General features: G+C 55.5%; 2 protein-coding genes and 1 non-coding gene across 3 annotated transcripts; all 3 read left to right on the forward strand.

Annotated features, from left to right (window-relative positions):
• Positions 1–1,082: 1,082 nt before the first annotated feature.
• NCLIV_014460 (conserved hypothetical protein) lies at positions 1,083–9,118 on the forward strand (the record flags this gene model as incomplete). Its single annotated transcript, XM_003881636.1, has 14 exons — positions 1,083–1,418; positions 1,773–1,901; positions 2,521–2,697; positions 3,037–3,150; positions 3,583–3,840; positions 4,485–4,549; positions 4,893–4,944; positions 5,165–5,332; positions 5,752–5,925; positions 6,294–6,528; positions 6,869–7,078; positions 7,720–7,972; positions 8,200–8,341; positions 8,999–9,118. 14 exons carry the CDS (start codon positions 1,083–1,085, stop codon positions 9,116–9,118), a joined length of 2,433 nt encoding a protein of 810 aa, XP_003881685.1.
• A 1,973-nt stretch (positions 9,119–11,091) lies between these two features.
• NCLIV_t060005 lies at positions 11,092–11,163 on the forward strand. The gene has a single exon. It is a non-coding gene; the product is annotated as a tRNA-Pro (tRNA).
• A 681-nt stretch (positions 11,164–11,844) lies between these two features.
• NCLIV_014470 (conserved hypothetical protein) lies at positions 11,845–17,212 on the forward strand (the record flags this gene model as incomplete). Its single annotated transcript, XM_003881637.1, has 9 exons — positions 11,845–12,962; positions 13,109–13,367; positions 13,566–13,643; positions 14,006–14,096; positions 14,738–14,863; positions 15,179–15,464; positions 15,938–16,062; positions 16,443–16,599; positions 16,987–17,212. 9 exons carry the CDS (start codon positions 11,845–11,847, stop codon positions 17,210–17,212), a joined length of 2,466 nt encoding a protein of 821 aa, XP_003881686.1.
• Between the last annotated feature and the right edge of the window lie 712 nt (positions 17,213–17,924).

The following is a 17,924-nucleotide window of genomic DNA, read 5'->3' on the forward strand; positions in this document are numbered from 1 at the left end:
TTCCTAGAGACAGGAGTTCCTCTTCGCTTTCTCCTTCCTTTTCGTCTCATCGAGGCCATCCTTCTTTCCCCTCTTTGGTTTCTTCCTCTTCCACTGCCTGCAGATCGTCCACCTTTCACTGGCTCTCGCCTCCCTCGCTTCTTTCACCCCCGCTTCCCTCGTGGCTGCCGTCGCGCGCCTCGCCTGCTGACTCCCAGTTGCTCTTCCCAGTCTCCGCCTTTTCTTTTCCTGCATGCGGAGCGAGTCCACGCCGGGGAGACGCGGACTCGGATCCATTCCCCGTTGCCTTTCCGCGCTCCCCGGCGCCGCTGCCCCTCCATCGCGCGGCTCTTTTTCCGTCTCCGTCGCTATGTCGGTCTCTCGCTTCTTCTGCTCTTCCCCACGCGCCGATGCGAAACGGCGTGAGGGCCCACTGGGAGAAACAGGCAACAGAACGACGCACGGCAACACAGCGACGATCCTTCCTCGAAGCCTCTCCTCGGCTCTGTCTGTCTCCTGTCGCCTCTTCACCAGCTCCTGCTTGTCTCCTTTCTCCACGGGAATCGTCCTCTTTCCCCCCACGTCGCTCCGTACCTTTCTTTGCTTCACATTCTCTGGACAGCGGCGCGCAGACACCTGCAATCAACGCGAGAAGGTTGGGGCGCTTGCCTTCTCGGCCTTCCCCGTCTTCTCGGCCTTCCCCGTCTTATCGGCCTTTCGGCTCTTCGTTTCCGCCGCCAGTGGCGCGGCCGGCCCCCGCACACGCGCGTCTCCACGCCTCGTCTCTCGCGTCGGTGTCTCCTGTATGCGCTTTGTCGGCGTCTGTCTCCTTCGCTTCTTCGCCCGGTACGTGCGCTGGTTCTCGCGTTCCTCTCTCGCTAGCTGACGCGCCTTCTTTTTCTTTCATCTCGCTTCGGCACCTGCACAACAGCCACCAGACCCGAGTCCTGAGGCGCCGCCAGGTATACCGAGACAAGTTCTTGGACCACGTGCCTTCTGAGAGAGAGCGTCGCCTCGAAGAAGAAAGACAGAGTCGGCTCTTGACCGCACCCTTCACACCGCACGCGGGTGGCCAGGGCGACAGCAAGCTGTTTCCAGGGGTCATGTCACAGCATCTGCACATCAAACTGGAGAAGGAAAAGTTCCTCCGGGACTGCGCACGCGAGCAGGAGAACCTCTCCTCGCTCTTCACAGAGGACGAGAAGGAGGCGCTCCTCGGGCGGCGCCGCAGACCAGAGAGACAGGAAGAAGACGCGCGAGAGAAAGACGAGAAGTCCAGCAGAGACGACCTCGAGGAAGAAGACGGGAACGCAACGCGTGGAACCAGCAAGCAAGACTCGCAACTGTTTGGCAGAAAACTGCAGGAGCTGGAGAGTTTCGTCGGATCCGCACTCAGGACTTACCGCCTCCTCCGACCCGATGCTCTCCCCTTCTACAAGGTGCGAAGAAACACCCGAGAGAGACACGGAAACGAACGGCGGTGTCTCTCACAGGGAGGGGAGAGCACCTAGCCGTGGTTGACGACGGACCTGGGAACCAGGAAAGGCCAGTCCCCCTCCATCTTTTCAAGTGGTGAACACGTCTGGGTCATTCAGAGCGGGAAGGCACGGGAAGAGCTGCAGGTTGAAGCGTAGCTCTCAGTGTGTCGAGGTATCGGTGCCCGTCTGTCTTGCCCGTTTTCTCCTCTCGCTGTGCGGCTTGCTCTCTTCTCTCTTTGATTCCACCTTCGCTTTTCGGCTCGGAAGAACGCGGGAGTCGGCCTCTCGTTGTTGCGTTGCCACCCTGTTCCACAGGAAGACAGCTTGCTAAGCATGCAGAGTAAACTGAATGAAGCGACGCTGAAGCACTCGCCCCTCGTCCACGACCTCGTGGAATTGAAGAAGCGGAACTTGTCGGTGCCCTCAGATCTTCTCCCTCCCGATGTACGTTTTTCGTCGCGTCATCGTTCCTCCTGTGTGCGCACAGCACCCCTCCATTCTACGCTGGCCTCGATAGGTGGAGGCGACACAGGCACACAAGCCGTGCAATTTCCCGTTCCTGTCTCTTTCTTCGTCTTCAGCGATATACCTTTGCGCTCGGCGCCCTTCGTTTCCAAGCCTCGTCTCCCTTTTCTCTCCTTGTTAGGCACGCGGCTGGTCTGCCGCCGTTCATGCATGTCTCTTTTCTGCGCGCCGTATTCCTTGTTCCCTGGTTCGCCTGTGTTCATTCCTTCCTCACTTCCTGAGTGGGAAGCGACGTCGCGCGCTCGTGGCTCTGTACGTACACCTGCGCCGTTCGCGTCGCCTGGCAGCCCGCCAAATTCCAGGTTCAGTCACCTCGTGCCCCGCTCTGCGTTTTTCGCTTCCCGTCTGTCTCTCCCTTCGCTCCTCTCCTCGCCCCGTTCGTTTTCGCCCCCCCCCCCCCCCCCCCGTCGCAGTCCAAGCGGATCCCGTTTTCCTTTCCGTGCGTTTTTCTGCATCGAGTGTGTCAAAATCGCGCGTGGGCCCTTTGTCTGCACGCGTTTCTCACGAGGCGCGCGCGGTGTTTCTGTGGTGTCTCCAGTTCAACGCGCTCCAGTTCAGCCTGCCTGTGGTGAATCCTCGCGGCTTCCTGCTCGCCCTCTCCGCTGCGGCAAACTCCGTCGCGGAAGACCTCGAGGCCGTCTGCCGCCTGCTGGCCGTGCCTAATCTGCCCCACCCCACGCACCCCTTTCGTCTTAAGCTCCTGCTCGATGCCCTGGTGAGAGGAAAACCGGGCTGGAGACGCCCCGAAACAGAAGAGGGGACGAAGCCGCGCCCCACTCTCTCGCAGGCCTTGCAGGCGCCTTGTCCAGCTGGCCCTTGAGCCGAAACGAGGCGAGAGGCGGCTCTCGTCCTCTCCCTACACTGCGCGGTGTGTGGTATGTCGTCCTGTGTACTACATTTTTCATTTCCGATTACGCGTTGAGTTATACGCGCTTCCGATACCTCCTAGACGTGTCTGTATCTGCCTGACGCGCCTCGTCTGCTCGCCGGTTGCCGGGAGCTCTCCTCGCTTTCCGGCTTTAAGTGTTCGCGTCTTGCGTTGTCTTCGCCGCAGTTCGATTCTTTCAAACTCCGAAAAGATCCTCACTACGCCCACGACTGGGCCCGACGAAACTGGCCTCGACTCCAAGCGATCATGCCAGCGCCCCTCGCCGATTTATCTCCGGAGGTGAGGTCGCGATCAAACCCTGCAAACGCGAAATCGAATCTCAACTCTTTTATAAGCGTACACGTAGTTATTTGCTCACACCTGCATATACCCATATTTATACATACGTGTACATAAATACATATATAGGCCTATATATGTATATATATATATATATACATACCTCTCTATATATTACTGTTCAATCGGGTGGTAACCTCCCCAAAGGAATATATATATATATATATATATATATGTATATATATATATATATATATATGTGTATGCGTGAGTACAGACAGTCGCGAACGCACACATGTAGTCCTGTCCGTTTTTTGTTTTGGGGGGTTGCGGGTGTGCGCCTCCGCTTGCGGCTGGGCCGCGTTTTGGGGCCAGCGCTGTGTCTGTCAGACTGCGGCAACACGCGTTTGCCTTTCCCTCCGTTGTTTTCAGCATGTGGGGCAGTGGCTGAAAGGACACCTTGAGCGCGTGTGTGCGAACCAGCGGGCGGGCCGAGGAGGAGACGCGAGAGGGCGGCTGCTGGCCCAAAAGTTCCCGCTGAAAGCAGACGAGGAAAACCTCTACTCGCTGGCAGATGATTTCATTTTTGACCACGAAATCGTCGACGAGCAGTTCTGCGACGAGAGGCTGACGCAGTTCCCCATCGACAAAGCCGGCGAGCTCTTCCGCAAAATCGCGGATTTCTTCGGGGTGAGAAAAGAACACTTTGACGCGACCGGCCTCGAGAGAGGTTGCGCGCAAACGGAGCGTCTGCGCGTGGCGACGAAAAACCCCAGAAACGGGACGAGGCAGCGCACTCCGGCCCTCGCTCTCATGGGCATTGCGTGGAGTCGAAGGAAACGGTTTGAGAGCGGCGTGCGGGGCGCAGTCGCGCCTGGCTGGGCTGGACGTCGAGGAGATAGAAAGGGATAGAGAGACAGAAAAACTTTTTAATAAAGGCAAAAGTAGACAGATATCGAAAAAGAGATAGAGATCGAACAAGAGGTAGAGACATATAAATAGATAGAGACAGAAATAGATAGAGATAGAAGTAGATAGAGATAGAGATGGATGCTGAGGTAGAGGTAGAGAGACAGAGAAGAAAGACGAAAGTATATGGATGCCGGGGAAGGCCTGCCAGCAAAGGTGGAGGAAGTTGGCGGGGAAGGCCCGCGCGGTTGAGACCACAGAGCAGACAGGCGACAGAAGACGAACGACTTCCCACCGTCTTGTCCCGACCCTAGGCAAGCACACGAGGTGAAGCGGACGTGCCCGGCGAGCAAGAGGGCTCTTTGTCGCGTTGGCTGGTCTCGTCGATTTCCGTTTTTGCTTCCCTTCTCTGCTGGTCCCTGCAGCTGACGAAAGGCCCGCAGCCGGCGGTGAACGACGGGGTGGTGGCTCAGTTTCAGAACCTTGTCTAGTGAGTTGCACGATCTGACGTTTGAAAGACGGGAAGGGACGAATCTACGCAGAAAGAGGCGCAGCGTCGCGACACCCCAGCGCGTGGCGGGAAATCAAAAGAACCTTCACCACGCTCGCTACCAGCGGCCACGTCAAACTTCTCTGTCGATGGAGAACGGAGGAACCAGCGAGGCGAAAAAGAGAAGATAAAAGAAGCGAGAGAGGAGGAAGGGAGAGAGACGGCGGTTTGTCGGGTGTGGTGGTGACTCCCCATGGTTCCTGGTCGCAGCGGCGCAGACGGCGGACTCGCGCAGCTTTCCCTCAGACACTTCCGTTTCGTTGCTGTCTTGCGCTTTTCTCAGCACTCTGGATAAGATTGGGCTGAGCAACTGGATGCGCATGGACACTCGAGAGGTAGGCGTGTGGAGCCTGGTGGCCTCTGGCGTTTCTTGTGTCTGTGTCTCGCTCTTTCTGCCGCTTTCTCGACCTCGTCTCTCGCTTTCTGCATGCCCTACTCGAATTTCTGCATTCGCGTCGCCTGTTGTTTCTCGCGGCTTTTGCCTTCGTCCTCATTCGGCCGCTTCTTGGGCCACCCCGCCCTGTGTCCCCATCGTTTCTGCCGGTTTTTCTGCAGATTGAAGAGTTTCTGCCCGAAGGCGAACCGCCGTCGTTCACAGCTTCCGCGCAAGACCTCGACGCAGCTCGGCTCCTCCTGAAGGCTGCCGCTCGCGGCAAGGCGAACCTCCTCGACTTCGAGGCTCTCGATCCCTACAAACTTCTCCACGGCTTTGACGCCAAGACGGTGCGTTTTTCCACCACACCTGCCGGATGGGAGCTCTTGGGTAGAGTCGGGACACTCCCCTCTTGACTGATGCAAGGGGAAATGCTCGATTTTTTCGGAGGCGCACAGACCTCCCTACCCAGACAACGCGGACGACGCAGACCTCGAGCCGCGTGTCTGTCGACCGGCCGAGAGCAGAGGCTCAGAGGCGTGCGTCTGTCTCGCTCTTTCGCGGGGCGTTCGGCTTCCTGGGCCTTCCCCGACGTGGCGCAGCAGCGCCGAGTGCAGGCGTCTTCGCGCACAGACCTGGCCGCTTCGCTCCGGGTGTCTCTGACTGGAAGCTTTCGGACACTTAGAACCTGTCGACTGGTGTACGCTAAATTGGGCATTCGTCCGTGTTCTCTCCTCTGTCTCTCCTCTGTCGCGGCGTGTCACCGCAGGTCCAAGAGGAACTCGCCACACTGCCCTCCAATCCGTTCCTGACAGACGCGGACATCGACGAGCTCTTCGATATCAATACAGCGGCGGTCGCGATGAGTCAGAGCCACTCGGCGCCGTCGGCGTCGCTGCGAAACTTCCGGGCAAAATTCGGAAAGACGCCCTTGGAGGCGCTGGTGAGCCAGGACTCAGACGCGTGTCGCTCAAAGACAAACCCAGGGAACTGAGGAGCGAAAACGCTACGGGGCACACGGGGGCGAGGCGACTCCGCAAGCGAGAGACGGGAAGTGTGGGAGACGACAGAAGATTCAGAAATCCAACACTTTTCGCTGACTTCTGAGCAGTCCAGTGATAGAGAAGGCGAGTGCGCAGCTGTCGCGAATGAAGTGAGGAGATTGCAGGAAAGGAAGCTGAAGAGGGTGAGGCGCCGAGTTGGAGAGAAGAGGGGCGAGTCGGGTGAAGCCAAAGAGTGAATACAGAGAAACGAAAACGCGAGGACATCACGCAGCGGCTGCCCCGTCCTGCTCGCTTCCGTTCCTCGCAGCTCGACTCGGAAGAGAAATTCTTGACTTCTGCGGGCCCTGTCGACTGGCTGAAAGGCGAAGACGAGAATGGCGAAGCCTTCGTGTCGTGGCGCTGGAAACGACCTGCGCAGACGGTGTACGACGCCGAGAAGGGGATGTTTGTCCGAGAGCGCGAAGGCGTAGACCCTCTCATCAAACTGCATGAACTGCGCCAAACTCTGCTCAGCGTCAGCCGGATGATGAGCATGAACAAACGTACGGACGTGTGAACACACCAAAGAGCCAGAAGGCACCGACTGGGCATAACTCAAAGTGTGCAAACTCTCGTTATGCTTCCATACATATACCGTGAATCTATCCTTTCACAAGCGAATGAAAGGATGGATGCGTTATTTGCGTATATGCATATGATTTATATTTATCCGCAAATGTATTCACAACCATAAATACGTATGCATCTGTGGGTATACAGATCTAAATATATATATATATATATATATATATATCTGTGGACGTATGGGTATTTTGCGGCAGTGGTTGCTTAGGCAAGGATGTGAACTGCGGCGCATGCTGACTTCTTTGCGTTCGCATGCAGAGGGCCGAGTGTACTACTTCCGCGCCATCGTTGCCGTGGGCAACGGTCGGGGTTTGTTTGGCATTGGAATTGCTTTTGGGCCTTCGCCGAAGGAAGCCCGGAGCAACGCCGCGCTGGCGGCCATCCAGAATCTCGACCACGTCGACTTCGATGTCGGGAGGACTCTCACGACGCCAGTTCATGGCAGCGAGTATTCTGCTCACGTGAAAAGTACGTTTTCTTTTCATCCGCCCCTCCCTCCGCTTCTCGTGGGAGCAATGCGTGGTTCTGTCAAACCGGAACCAAGCGTCGAGATGTGGAGTGTCGAGAGCAAAGCGTGTGCAAGAGAAGCCATCGCCAGTGGTCCTTGGTACATTCAGTTTTGTGTCTTTCACCTGCGCTCCTCACTGCCCGTCCTCGCGTGTAGGAAGTGGTTTCCTCGCTTGCCCGAAAAGATCCGTGAAACCGGAAAGTCCTCAAACACACGTTGGCGCTGACCCTCGGGGGGGCTAGAGGCGGCGTCTTTCATTTTCGAAGGCTCTTGGCCCTGCGACGTCCCTTTGGTGATCGGTGGTCTACCGCGTGTTCCCAGATGTCCCCCTCGCAGAGACACCGGAGACCGCTGTAAAAGTGCAGTGTCTCCCGTCCCCTCCGCTGCTCACGACGCAGAGGCGCTCTGCGTATTCCTCATTATCCACAGCCACATGTGTGCCTATATATACATATATCCATATATATATATATATATATATGCGGATACTGATATGGGAACAGGTGGATGAATAGTCATGTGCCTCACTACGCTCCTACGTGGGGTGGGGGGACAAGCGTAGTGGTTTTCTGTGAGGCGCGTGTCTGCGTTTTTCCTTCAGTCGTCCCGCGGCCGCTGGGGAAAGGCCTAAGGTCGAATCTGCGGTATCTTCCGCTGCTGTATCTGATGGGAATCGACAACTGTCGGGTGTCGTTCTATGGCCCGTCGGCTTCCGCGCGGTGGTTCACGCGTGCGAAGGCCCTCAAGCGCGCGCTCGAGCAGCTGCAAAGTCGCCGCACACTCGCGAACGCGACCGGCCAGAAATACGACCTCCTCGTAGCGCCTGGAGAACACTGGATGCACTGGCCCGACCGGTGAGCGCGGCCGACAACCTAGAGGAGTACACTGCCCCAGGCAACAAACAGGGAACGGGGCGGAACCCCGGAGAAAGCCGACGAAGCCGACAAGGGACAGAGGGGACAGAGGGGCGAGACAGACGAGATCCAGAGAACAACTCGCTCCCGGTGAGTGTGTCTTCTTGCGCCTGTTCCAAGTCAGAAGAACCATGTGCTTAACGGGTCCATGGAATGTTTCTTTGTAGGTGGTTCCGACCCATCTCCACGGAATACGCTCGCATGCTGGAACGCATCAAGAAGAAGCGGCCGCCGTCCTATAGACGAGGATTCCGAGCGGCCATCGATGAGGTCATTCCCGAGGAAATTCGGCCCGAGTTCACGCCTTACGTGAGTCGCTTTCGCAGTCGAGCATACACTGGTGTCAAAAAAAAACGTGAATAGACTTTTTGGGCGAACTGCGAGGCTGTTGCTACACGATGATGTGTCTCGCTCAAACTATCAAAATGGGTCAGCGCGACAGAGGTGGTTCCGGGTGCTTCTGCGCTCCCCGTCAACGCATGCATGTGAGCATTCATGCACACTCGAATAGTTTGCAGCGATCTGTCCAGACGTGCATGCATCCATGTACGCGGAATCACCTGCGCGTAACGCGTTCGGATGAAAACGGTTTCACACAGAAACCAAGAGGAGTCTTGTCCCTTTACGTCTACGTCGATGCATACGCATTTATGCACGACTCCGAGCCTGTTTCTGTCTCTTTCAGCATTGGTCTCGCCTCCACTTGTCATTTCGTTGTTTCTGTCTCTCTATCCGTATCGGCATACCCAAGTGTGCGTATTCCCTCCTTCCTCTGCTATATGCGCGTGGCGACTTGTCACGTTTTGGTGCGTGACAGTCGGTGCCCTTCTCGACCGTCGTCTCCCCCTTTTCCGCCATTCACTCCGAAATGTTCGACGGCGTCTCTCGCGTCTTTCAGTCCCACGTTGGGGCTCTTCCTTTTCATTCTTGAGTTGTTGCTGTCCCGTTTGTGTTGCTTTTCTTCAGACGTGGAAATCTCCGCTGCAGAAGTGGACAGAAGAACTCAAACGCAAGAGGCTCACCTCTCACAATATCTACGAGACGGAGGTTTTTCTTCATCCTCCGTCTCAGTCTTCTGCATCGTAGTTTTCTCGTTTCCTGCCTCAAAAGAGGACTTCCCATTGTCTCTAACACATGCGACACCCTTCTGCAGTGCGCTCGTGTGTTTCGTGTCAGCGTCCCGTGGGAACGAGAAGGGAAAGACCCGGCAGCAGCTGGTGGGAGCATGTGTCGTGTTCGTCGCCGCAAGACAGTTCTTTCTGCAGCGAGAAGTCGCGCTACCTGCAGCTGTCGCCTTCCTCCTAATGTGCGCTCTTTTAGAGACAGAAACGACTTTCTCTGGCCGTGGCCATCGCTTTTCCTCGAGTTCTTGGTAGACCCACAGGCTCCGGCTGTCTTCTCTACACAGATGAAAAAACGGTTGGTTTCCAGCTTTGCACACGGCTCCTGTCGTCCTTGCCCCGTCTCTGACACAGCCAGGACTCACGCCTTTGTCTATTTACCTTTTTTTCCTGTCCGTCTGCCGGCTTCTTGTTTCCGGCTGAATTCTGTAGCACCGAGGAAAAAACATACAAATGGCGGGGTTGTCCGTACCGGATGGCACAAACGGGTGCACGGCCCTCATCTTTTTCGCAGGGACGCAAATGGAGGACAAAAAAAGGGATCACTCACACAAGCAGCTGCTTGATACACCGGAAAAGGACGATCTCATGCGGGCATTCAGAGAAAAACCAAAGCGCATACTGCTTTCGAGTTTAGATACTCTTGACTAGCTTGTGGCCGGAGCGATGAGACGCCGTAGAAGACACAGCGTAACGTTGTTCTTTCTAGCCAGGAAAGGAGTGACGGCGAGAAAAACCGGGAAAGAGGATGTTGCGTTTCTGCCAGTCGTAAGCGAAAACAAAGGCTGAGTGTGGCGCGCGGCGTGTACAAAATTTGCGAAACGCCACGACACACACCGCTCCTCAACAGGATGAGTGAAAACGCTCAACTGCTGGCTTCGCGCTGCGCACTGCTGAAGTGAATCATGAGTCACAATTTATGGTGTAGACACGGAATCCACGACACCCCAACAGACAGGAACGTCTGTTGCCCCAGTTTCCCAGCGACTCTCATTCCTACAGATTCGCAAACCCGTGCAATGGCCTTCGCCCCATCGGTATTCTACCCCCTCTCGCTGGTGGTATTGCGATCCCTGTTCGGACGAACCGCGAGAACAATCAAAAGGAATAGACAAGCCAGAAAAGCTGCCTCAAGAGCCCTTCCGCAATCCAAAGAGGCGCGTGCGCAGCCCGTGCCAATAACCGTCAGGCTCGGCTCTGAAGGTGAATCGGACGCGGTCTTGGGTGGATGAACATCTGGGCGTAAACAGAGACAAACGCCCATCGTTATATTCTCGACACTTACGAAATACGGCAACTTCACGGGGAATGATCCGTGTGGAACCCCCTCATCTTAACATACACATCAGCTGCTCGCTTTGTTAGCCCGTAGTTGCCCAAAACAGTAGTACATCGATGCGTTGATTCGGCTGGTTGGGAAACACGAAACTACACTCGCCTTACTTCTGCGCAGAGTCCAGTATGCATCTAGACAAGAACACGTATATATATAGGGTTTAGGGATATATATATATATATATATATAAAACCATGCAATTGAGTGCAGGTCGCATAGAGGGGGGGTTGTAAGCGTGATACACGCGCCTCTGTGCAAAACAAATTCTGGTGAGTGTGATGTTTTGCCTCAAGTTATATGTTGATATGTATGAGTACGTCTATGTATGTCTTTTTGTGTGTCAATCTCCCCCGATCGTTGATGCCCTTCCACCGTTTCGCCCTGCCAACCGAGTCGTCGGTTACCACAGGAGCGCTCCGTTCTCGTGATACCCTCTACTCCTGGAGCTCCTCCGGGGAGGATTGATTCCAGAATGGGATTGCCTGGACGTATACGCGACTCCTCTTTTCATCGGATTTTCTACTCACTTTAGTCCGAGCTCCTCGGATAGGATCTCGCGTGCCTCAGGCGACAAACAACCAACCTGTAAAGCACTCCGGACAGGCTGTTTAGTCTAGTGGTATGATTCTCGCTTAGGGTGCGAGAGGTCCCGGGTTCAATTCCCGGAACAGCCCGTTTTGGTCACGTGGCGTCTTCCCCCCTCTTTCGCCTCTCTTTCTCTTGCTTATGATGGCAATCTTGTAGAAAATTCGCGAATCTTGTCGGCACCTTCTTTCGGCTTCTCTTATTGCTCGTCCTTTACCTCTCTGGTCGCTTGCTGCGGCCCTACTGTCTTCCGCGTCCTTCATCGACCCCCGCTCCGCGAAAGTCGGACGCGGAGAAAAAAGGGGGGAGACTCTGTATGGATTAAAGTAAAGGGGTGTTTGGTCCGTGAGAGGAGATCACGTGAAGCCTGCAGTAGCCACGAGAATGCGAAAGACCGCAAGAGTTTTGTGATTGGCCTTGCTGCTCGGATATTTGCATGTACCGTCTTCGCGGCGCGTTGCATGCAGCGGAAGATCGGGCTTCAAAGCCGTCGTCGAGTCAACAACATCAACTTCTCTGCTGTGTTCAGTCCCGAAGGAGAACACGTCACATTCTGCCTGTTTTTCATCTCTCTCTGTCTTTTAACGGGTTTCTAGAAGAATGCTTAAAGACTGGTCGAGGAGGGGCCGTTGAGTTTCTGAGATTGCGGTGAACGGCGCCTCTCCTCAGTCCGCCACGAGTCAACCCGAGGCTCGTCATCTTCCGACCTTGGCGCTGACTGCGACCCCAGCTTCCCTCTCTCCCCTCCCGCTACCAGAGAAAGACGAAGGATGGGACCCCCGGGTAAAGCGAGCGCTCGCAACAGCCAGCTGGTGCCGGCTTCTTGGTTTGTCTCTCCAAGTGCTTCGGCACGTTCTGCCTCGGAGAGTTCGCCTCTGGGAGGGAAACGACAAGCTGGTACAGGCGCGCCGAAAGACCAGAAGAGGAAAAGCGTCGAAGGGGGCCATCCCAGCCCGTCTCAAGAAGGTTCGCAGATCAGGCGGAAGGATGAGCGTGGACAGAATGGCCAGGTGCGCGGCGACGCGACACGGAAACCTGGAGTGTCTATACACTCGCCGCGGGACTCAGCGCGGATGTCGAAGCCTGCAGAGCCCGCGCCTGCCTCGGGGAGGTCGTGGAGGGATGATCGGATGAAGACAGGCGATATCATACAGTCTCGGCATGAAGGAAAATCGGAATTCCCCCGGAAAGACTATCGTCAAGCAAGGGAGCTCGGAAACAGTGGGAAAAAGCCGTGGGAGAAAGATTCTCGCGGAGGTCAATCTAGCAGGCCCTATGCAGAAAATAGATTTCCTTCTTTTGCCCGGAACTCAAAGGGGGAAGAGGAAGAAGACGAAGAGGAGGAACCAGACGCGACATCTGTCGGGGAAGGCGAGCGTGAGCGGATGCTGGCCGCAGCCATGGCGGCCATCGAAGAGAAAGACGAACAGGCTGTTCTCTCCGACGTGGAGGAAGAAAAGGGACGGGGCAAAGGGAAGAAATTTGCTCGTGATGCAAAGAGAAAAAGAGAAGCTGGGTCCGCGACAAAGCGAGGCACCGGAAACCAGGGGGAGAACCGGAGCACGAAGGCAGAGAGGGACGGAGAAGTTCGAGGCCGTGAGGAGGAGGAGAGCAAGAAGCGGAGGAAGGGAAACGGAGAGACGAACAAATGCAGTGGAGACGGAGAGGAAAACGCGCGCGGGACTTCAGACCAGTGTCGCGATGTGATGGAACGCAAAGAAGACGGTCGAAACGGAGGTCAAACAGACAGTGGAGATGAGGATGACGACGAGTATCAGCTGCATATTGTCAAACGCCCCGTGGTGTCGCAGGAAACACAAGAAGGAAAACGCTCCATGGATAACGCTGCTGACAGGAAGAGCGAACCCTCGGGGCCTTCTCCCATACGGTCAGTCAGAAGCGCACGCCTCTGAAAAGTAAAACACAGGAATGTGAAGAGAAGGCTTTTCCGTCTGCTTTCTGGAGCTCGGCAGACACATCTCGGCATCAAAAAGACATGACTTGATGGAAAGGGTTTTGTCTGCTTTTTTGCAGGACAGAGCCGGTGACGGGTCGAGACCGCGATCGCTGGCGGGGCGCTGGACAACGCGACCACAGAAATTCTCGTCCGTCAGCAGGAGACAGAGGAGGCTCGTTCGGTTTCGACGTCTCCGCGGGCGAAAAGCGCTTCTTTCCTCCTCTCGGTGAAAAAGGGACAGAGACACGCGAGGCCGAAGAAAATGCAAAAGAAGCAACAGAACGGGAAGAAGCCGGCGAAGAGGAGACAGCAGAGCTGCTCCGATTCGTGCCAAAAGTGAGCGCAGCGTGGACAGGGTGGGACGCGGAAAGGAGCCACGATCGTTAGACGGAGACGGAGAAACGGGGAAGGCGACAAAGCGCGCAGGTTCCAAGGGCCAGGTAGAAGCAAGGGACCGCTCCTATACTCAGGAACCTGTTTTCTCTGGCTTCTCTGATGTTCTGTTTTGTTCTCTTCCCATTCACTGCGTGGCAGGTTCTGCCCTTCGCAGGGGCGAGAAGAACACGGACGCTGTCCGTTGCGTTGCCCGCCTCCATCATCGACAATGCACAGGTACACCTTTGTTCCTGTTCTTCCGGCCGCGTTCCAGTTTGCCTGTCAGTCCACTTGCCTATTAAAAGGTGCTGTCTGTCGGGGTGTATCTCCAGTCAAGGGTGCCCCCTGCAGAGTGATGCACGCGGAGAAACCTCAACCAGAACTTGCACGATTCATGTCATTGTTTCTCTCATCGCTGTACTCGCTTTTCGTTGTTCATCTCTCAGCTGCTGTCTAGCTCTCTTGCTGTCGCTCCCTTGCCGTCCGCGCCTCTCGTTTGATTCTTTCTCTCTCTGTACTTCGTGCTCTCTCGCGCGCTTTTCATATCCCTTGCTTCCCCTCTCACGCCCCCTCTGCGTAACTCTGCCTTTTCTCTTCAGACGGCAGAGCTCCGCGCAGCACTCGTGGGACAGATCGCGCGCACGCTAACTGTTTTTGGCGTCGACGAGATTATTGTTTATGAAGACGTCGGTGAGTGCCGCACTTGGAAGGCCCTCGAAGGCTTTCTCGATCTAGGGTTCTCCGGCAGCTCGGCAGACGCTTGTTCTGTTTTATTTTTTCTCGCCATTTTCGATTCATGGTGGTGGTGGCGGCGTGCGCGTCGTTTCCCCCAGGCTGCATCTTCTGTGCTCGCTCCAAGCAACCACTTCGTTTTGCTGTCAGGTGCATGCGCCACCCGATGCCTGTTTTCGCAGTTTTGCATGCCTCGCGTGGAGCGCCGGCCACACGTGTGAACCTTCCAGGTTCTTTGAACAGGCGCGAGAGAGCCCTCACGGGAGACGCGTATGCAGCAGCCGCGGGCGCTTCTGTGCGTCCCCAGTGTCTGCCGAAGTGTGCACAGACGAGCTAACGAGGGAAAAAGAGATGACACAGTGCGCCAAACACGTGTTTTCACGGGCTCTGAGTCCTGCGCTGTTTGGACATTTCCGTTTCTCGAACCCTTGGTATCCCACCAGAGCGACGTCCGCTGTCTTTATCGGACACAGGACTACCACCGAGTCCTCGTCTTCTGCTCATTTGTGCGCACCAGTCACGTGGGCGTTTTCTCTCGTTTCGGTGCGGAGGCACGCTGGACTCTGAGGGGACACTGTGTCTCTGTTTTCCTCGCTCAGCGGCTGCCATTTCCAGAGGAAACGCAGAGGACGGCCACTCACGAGCGCTCGAATTCTTCGTTCGCAATCTGCGATATCTGGAAACCCCACAGTTCCTCCGGAAATCACTCTTCCCCATCCACTCTGGTAAGTGCATGCGTATATATATATATATATATATATATATATAGTATATATTTATAGTATGTGCTGGTGGACGAGTGTGCAGGCGCGAAGCGGCATGCATGTGTTTTCTGGCGTGCCCATCCATATATTTGTTTATGTCCGAGGGTAGGTGTTTGGAGCTGAGTCGAAGACGGCGGCGCTGCGGGTCAGGCTCGCAAGGCAGCGTTTCTTCACGACTTCTCCGTTTCCTTTTTTTCCGGGAATCACGGAGGTTCGCCCGAAGCCTGTTTGTCTTCCAATCCTTTTCCCGTTTTTCCTGTGTTCCCTGCATTTTAGATCTGCGCTTCGCGGGGCTGCAGAACCCGCTGGACGCGCCCCACCATCTGCGAAGAAACGAGTGGCTGCCGTACCGAGAAGGCGTCGTTGTCGCTTCGTCCAAGACGCGCCAAGAAAGGCAGCACGCGAAAGCGACGGAGTGCGACCGAGCGAAGGGACCGGGAGACGACGTGAAGCTGACTGCTGCAGAGAAGAAGAGGCTCAAGAACAAGCAAGGCGCCTGGGTGGAGTGTGGGCTGCCTGCCCTCGTGTGGATCCCCAACAGCCGTCTGGAGGATGGGATGAGGTGAGGGAGAAGCAGTGGCGCGGCGGGGGACCTGCAGGCCTATTGGTCGGCAGTCATCTTCCCCTTTCGTCGGAACGATACACAAGGGGCGCAAATGTACACGCTCTTCTATCCCCCGTCTCCCAATGTTTGTCGCCGCTGTGAAGGCACACAGGTTTGTCTATGCCTGTATGACTCTGCAGATATACATATACATGTATTCCTATACATATATACCTATACATATATACCTATATATATATATATATATACATATACATATGTACATATACATATATATACATATATACACATAATATATATATATATATATATATCTTTTGTGTGGGTGTTTGCGTCTTGTGTTATCACTCTGTGAGACGTGCATGTGTATCTCATCGGGATGTGAGGCTGTGTGGAGGGCCCGCGTCTCTCCCGCGCGCGTCGGTCCCGGTTTGCTCACGGCCCAGGCGCTTTCTGTCTTTTCTCTTCAGAGTGACGGTTCGTCTCGACGCTTCTGTCCGGCAGCTTCAGCGCCAGCCTCAGGAAAGAGGCGACGCAGAGCCGCCTTTGATGCGAGGCGTCGCAGTCTCCCCGGACGAGCCCCCGGTCAAGGCAGGTGAGGGCACGAGGGACGAGCTTTTGAAGCCAGTAAGAAAAGGGGTTTTGTGTCTCGGCGCCCGCTTCGGTTTCCTTCCTCGTTCCTGACTCCGATTTCGGAGTCGCGTCGCGCTGTGTGCTGCCGTTCAGATCGCGATGAAGAAAAACTTGCGTGAGAGCGCCTATGCACCGTTTACGAGACCGGTCGGTCTTTTTTGCGGCGGACGTCGCTGTCTCTCGGTGTTGACTAGCTCACACGAACTTCACGCATCTGTCTTCGTGGTCCTTATGCGTGCAACGAACGGCCACGTCTTTTGTGGTCTATTTTGGTCTTGCTCCCCAGGCAGGGGTGCACGCATGCGAACCCCTTTCTCGAGTGTCTGTGTGTTCCTCGCTCAGGGCTCTACTGGGGCTACCGCGTCCGCATTGCTCAGCATTTCCAGGACGTTTTCTCCAGCTGCCCTTTCAGCGCCGACGGCCGCTACGATCTGACAGTCGGCACATCGGAGCGTGGGGCGTGCGTGGGTCGCGGCTTCGAGTTTCCGAGGAACTACAGGTGAATGGAGACAGCGACGAGAGGGCCTAGGCATCAACGCACGAAGGGAAACGCTGCGGAATGAGCTGAGGGCAAAGAGGCGGTCACGAATAGAAAGCCGGACGGAGGTCGTGAGGTCCAGGCGGGATGAGGGCACTTCGACAAGAGAGGAGAAAAAGAGCTTGAGGGGAAGGAGCTTGGAGGGGGACCGCAGAGGACGAAGAGCGATAGCAACTCGGAGAAGACGCGAAAGAAGCATCAGAGAGAAATAAACCTAGAGGGCGCGAAAGACGAGGCAGAAATGCAAAGTGGAAACGCTACACATTTGGCTAGCCGTAGAAGAGTTCGAATCAGCCAGGCAAGACTGAAGTTGGAAGGATGACCTGGGTCTGCTGTTTCTGTTTTCAGACACATGCTTCTCGTTTTCGGAGGCCTGCAGGGTTTGGAAGCCGTTCTTCTAGATCGGCAGTCGAACTGCGCACCTTGCCGAGACCCGTCCACGCTCTTCGACATGTACTTGAACACCTGTGCCTTCCAGAGGTCGAGGACAATTCGAGCTGAAGAGGCTGTTCCGATCACTCTGGCTCTCCTTCGCCCCTATCTCCTTGAAACTGACTGGACTAAGAAGGCATGACCGTCTCCTCCGTGTTCTTCGTTGTCGCTCCGTTTTCTCTTCTCTCTGTTTTCTTTCAGTCTCTCCCGCCTGCCGTCATTGCGACCGTCTTGTCTTTCTATGGACTCTCTTCCAGGTAGAAATGGAGACGGCGACAATAGCGGTTGCTTTCATCTCCTCTTCTTTTCCTCCGTTCCGCTCGCCGTTGTTGCCCCATAAAAGAAGGGAAAAGGAGGGACCAGCCTGGAACAGAAGACCAACGTCTCCAAAACTGCCTGTGCTGTCTTTTCCTTCTCTTCCTAGTCGATGTTTTCTTTTGCTTGCCCTTTGGCTGGTTTCGGCCATGAGCAGAAACTCATACTAACCGAGGAATGTGTGGCCGCATGCTCTTGCGTTGTTCTGCCATTCAGTTGTTTTGCCATGTCGCTTCCAGCGAGTTTTGTTCTAAAGGTGCAAGGACCTTGTCTTTTTGCTAACTCTCTTTCCCCGTCGTCGTGGCCTCGTGTCCCCGGCCGCCGTATTCTTTTCCAGATGAACGATGTCTACGCGATTCGGTCTACGCGATTTCCCTTCATGGCTTCTCCGGCAACCGCTTGTCAGACCTTTCTTTCTACACTTGACAAAACAGAGTTTAGCCCTCCGCTGGCTCTTGTGATCCGCGAAAGCCGCAGCAGCCTGAGCTGTTCTGCTGCATATTGTCAGATTATCGGTGCCTCATGCTGAGCCTCGTGCC

The sequence above is a fragment of the Neospora caninum genome, chromosome V (assembly GCF_000208865.1).
Source record: "Neospora caninum Liverpool complete genome, chromosome V".
NCBI classification, from domain to species: Eukaryota; Apicomplexa; class Conoidasida; order Eucoccidiorida; family Sarcocystidae; genus Neospora; species Neospora caninum.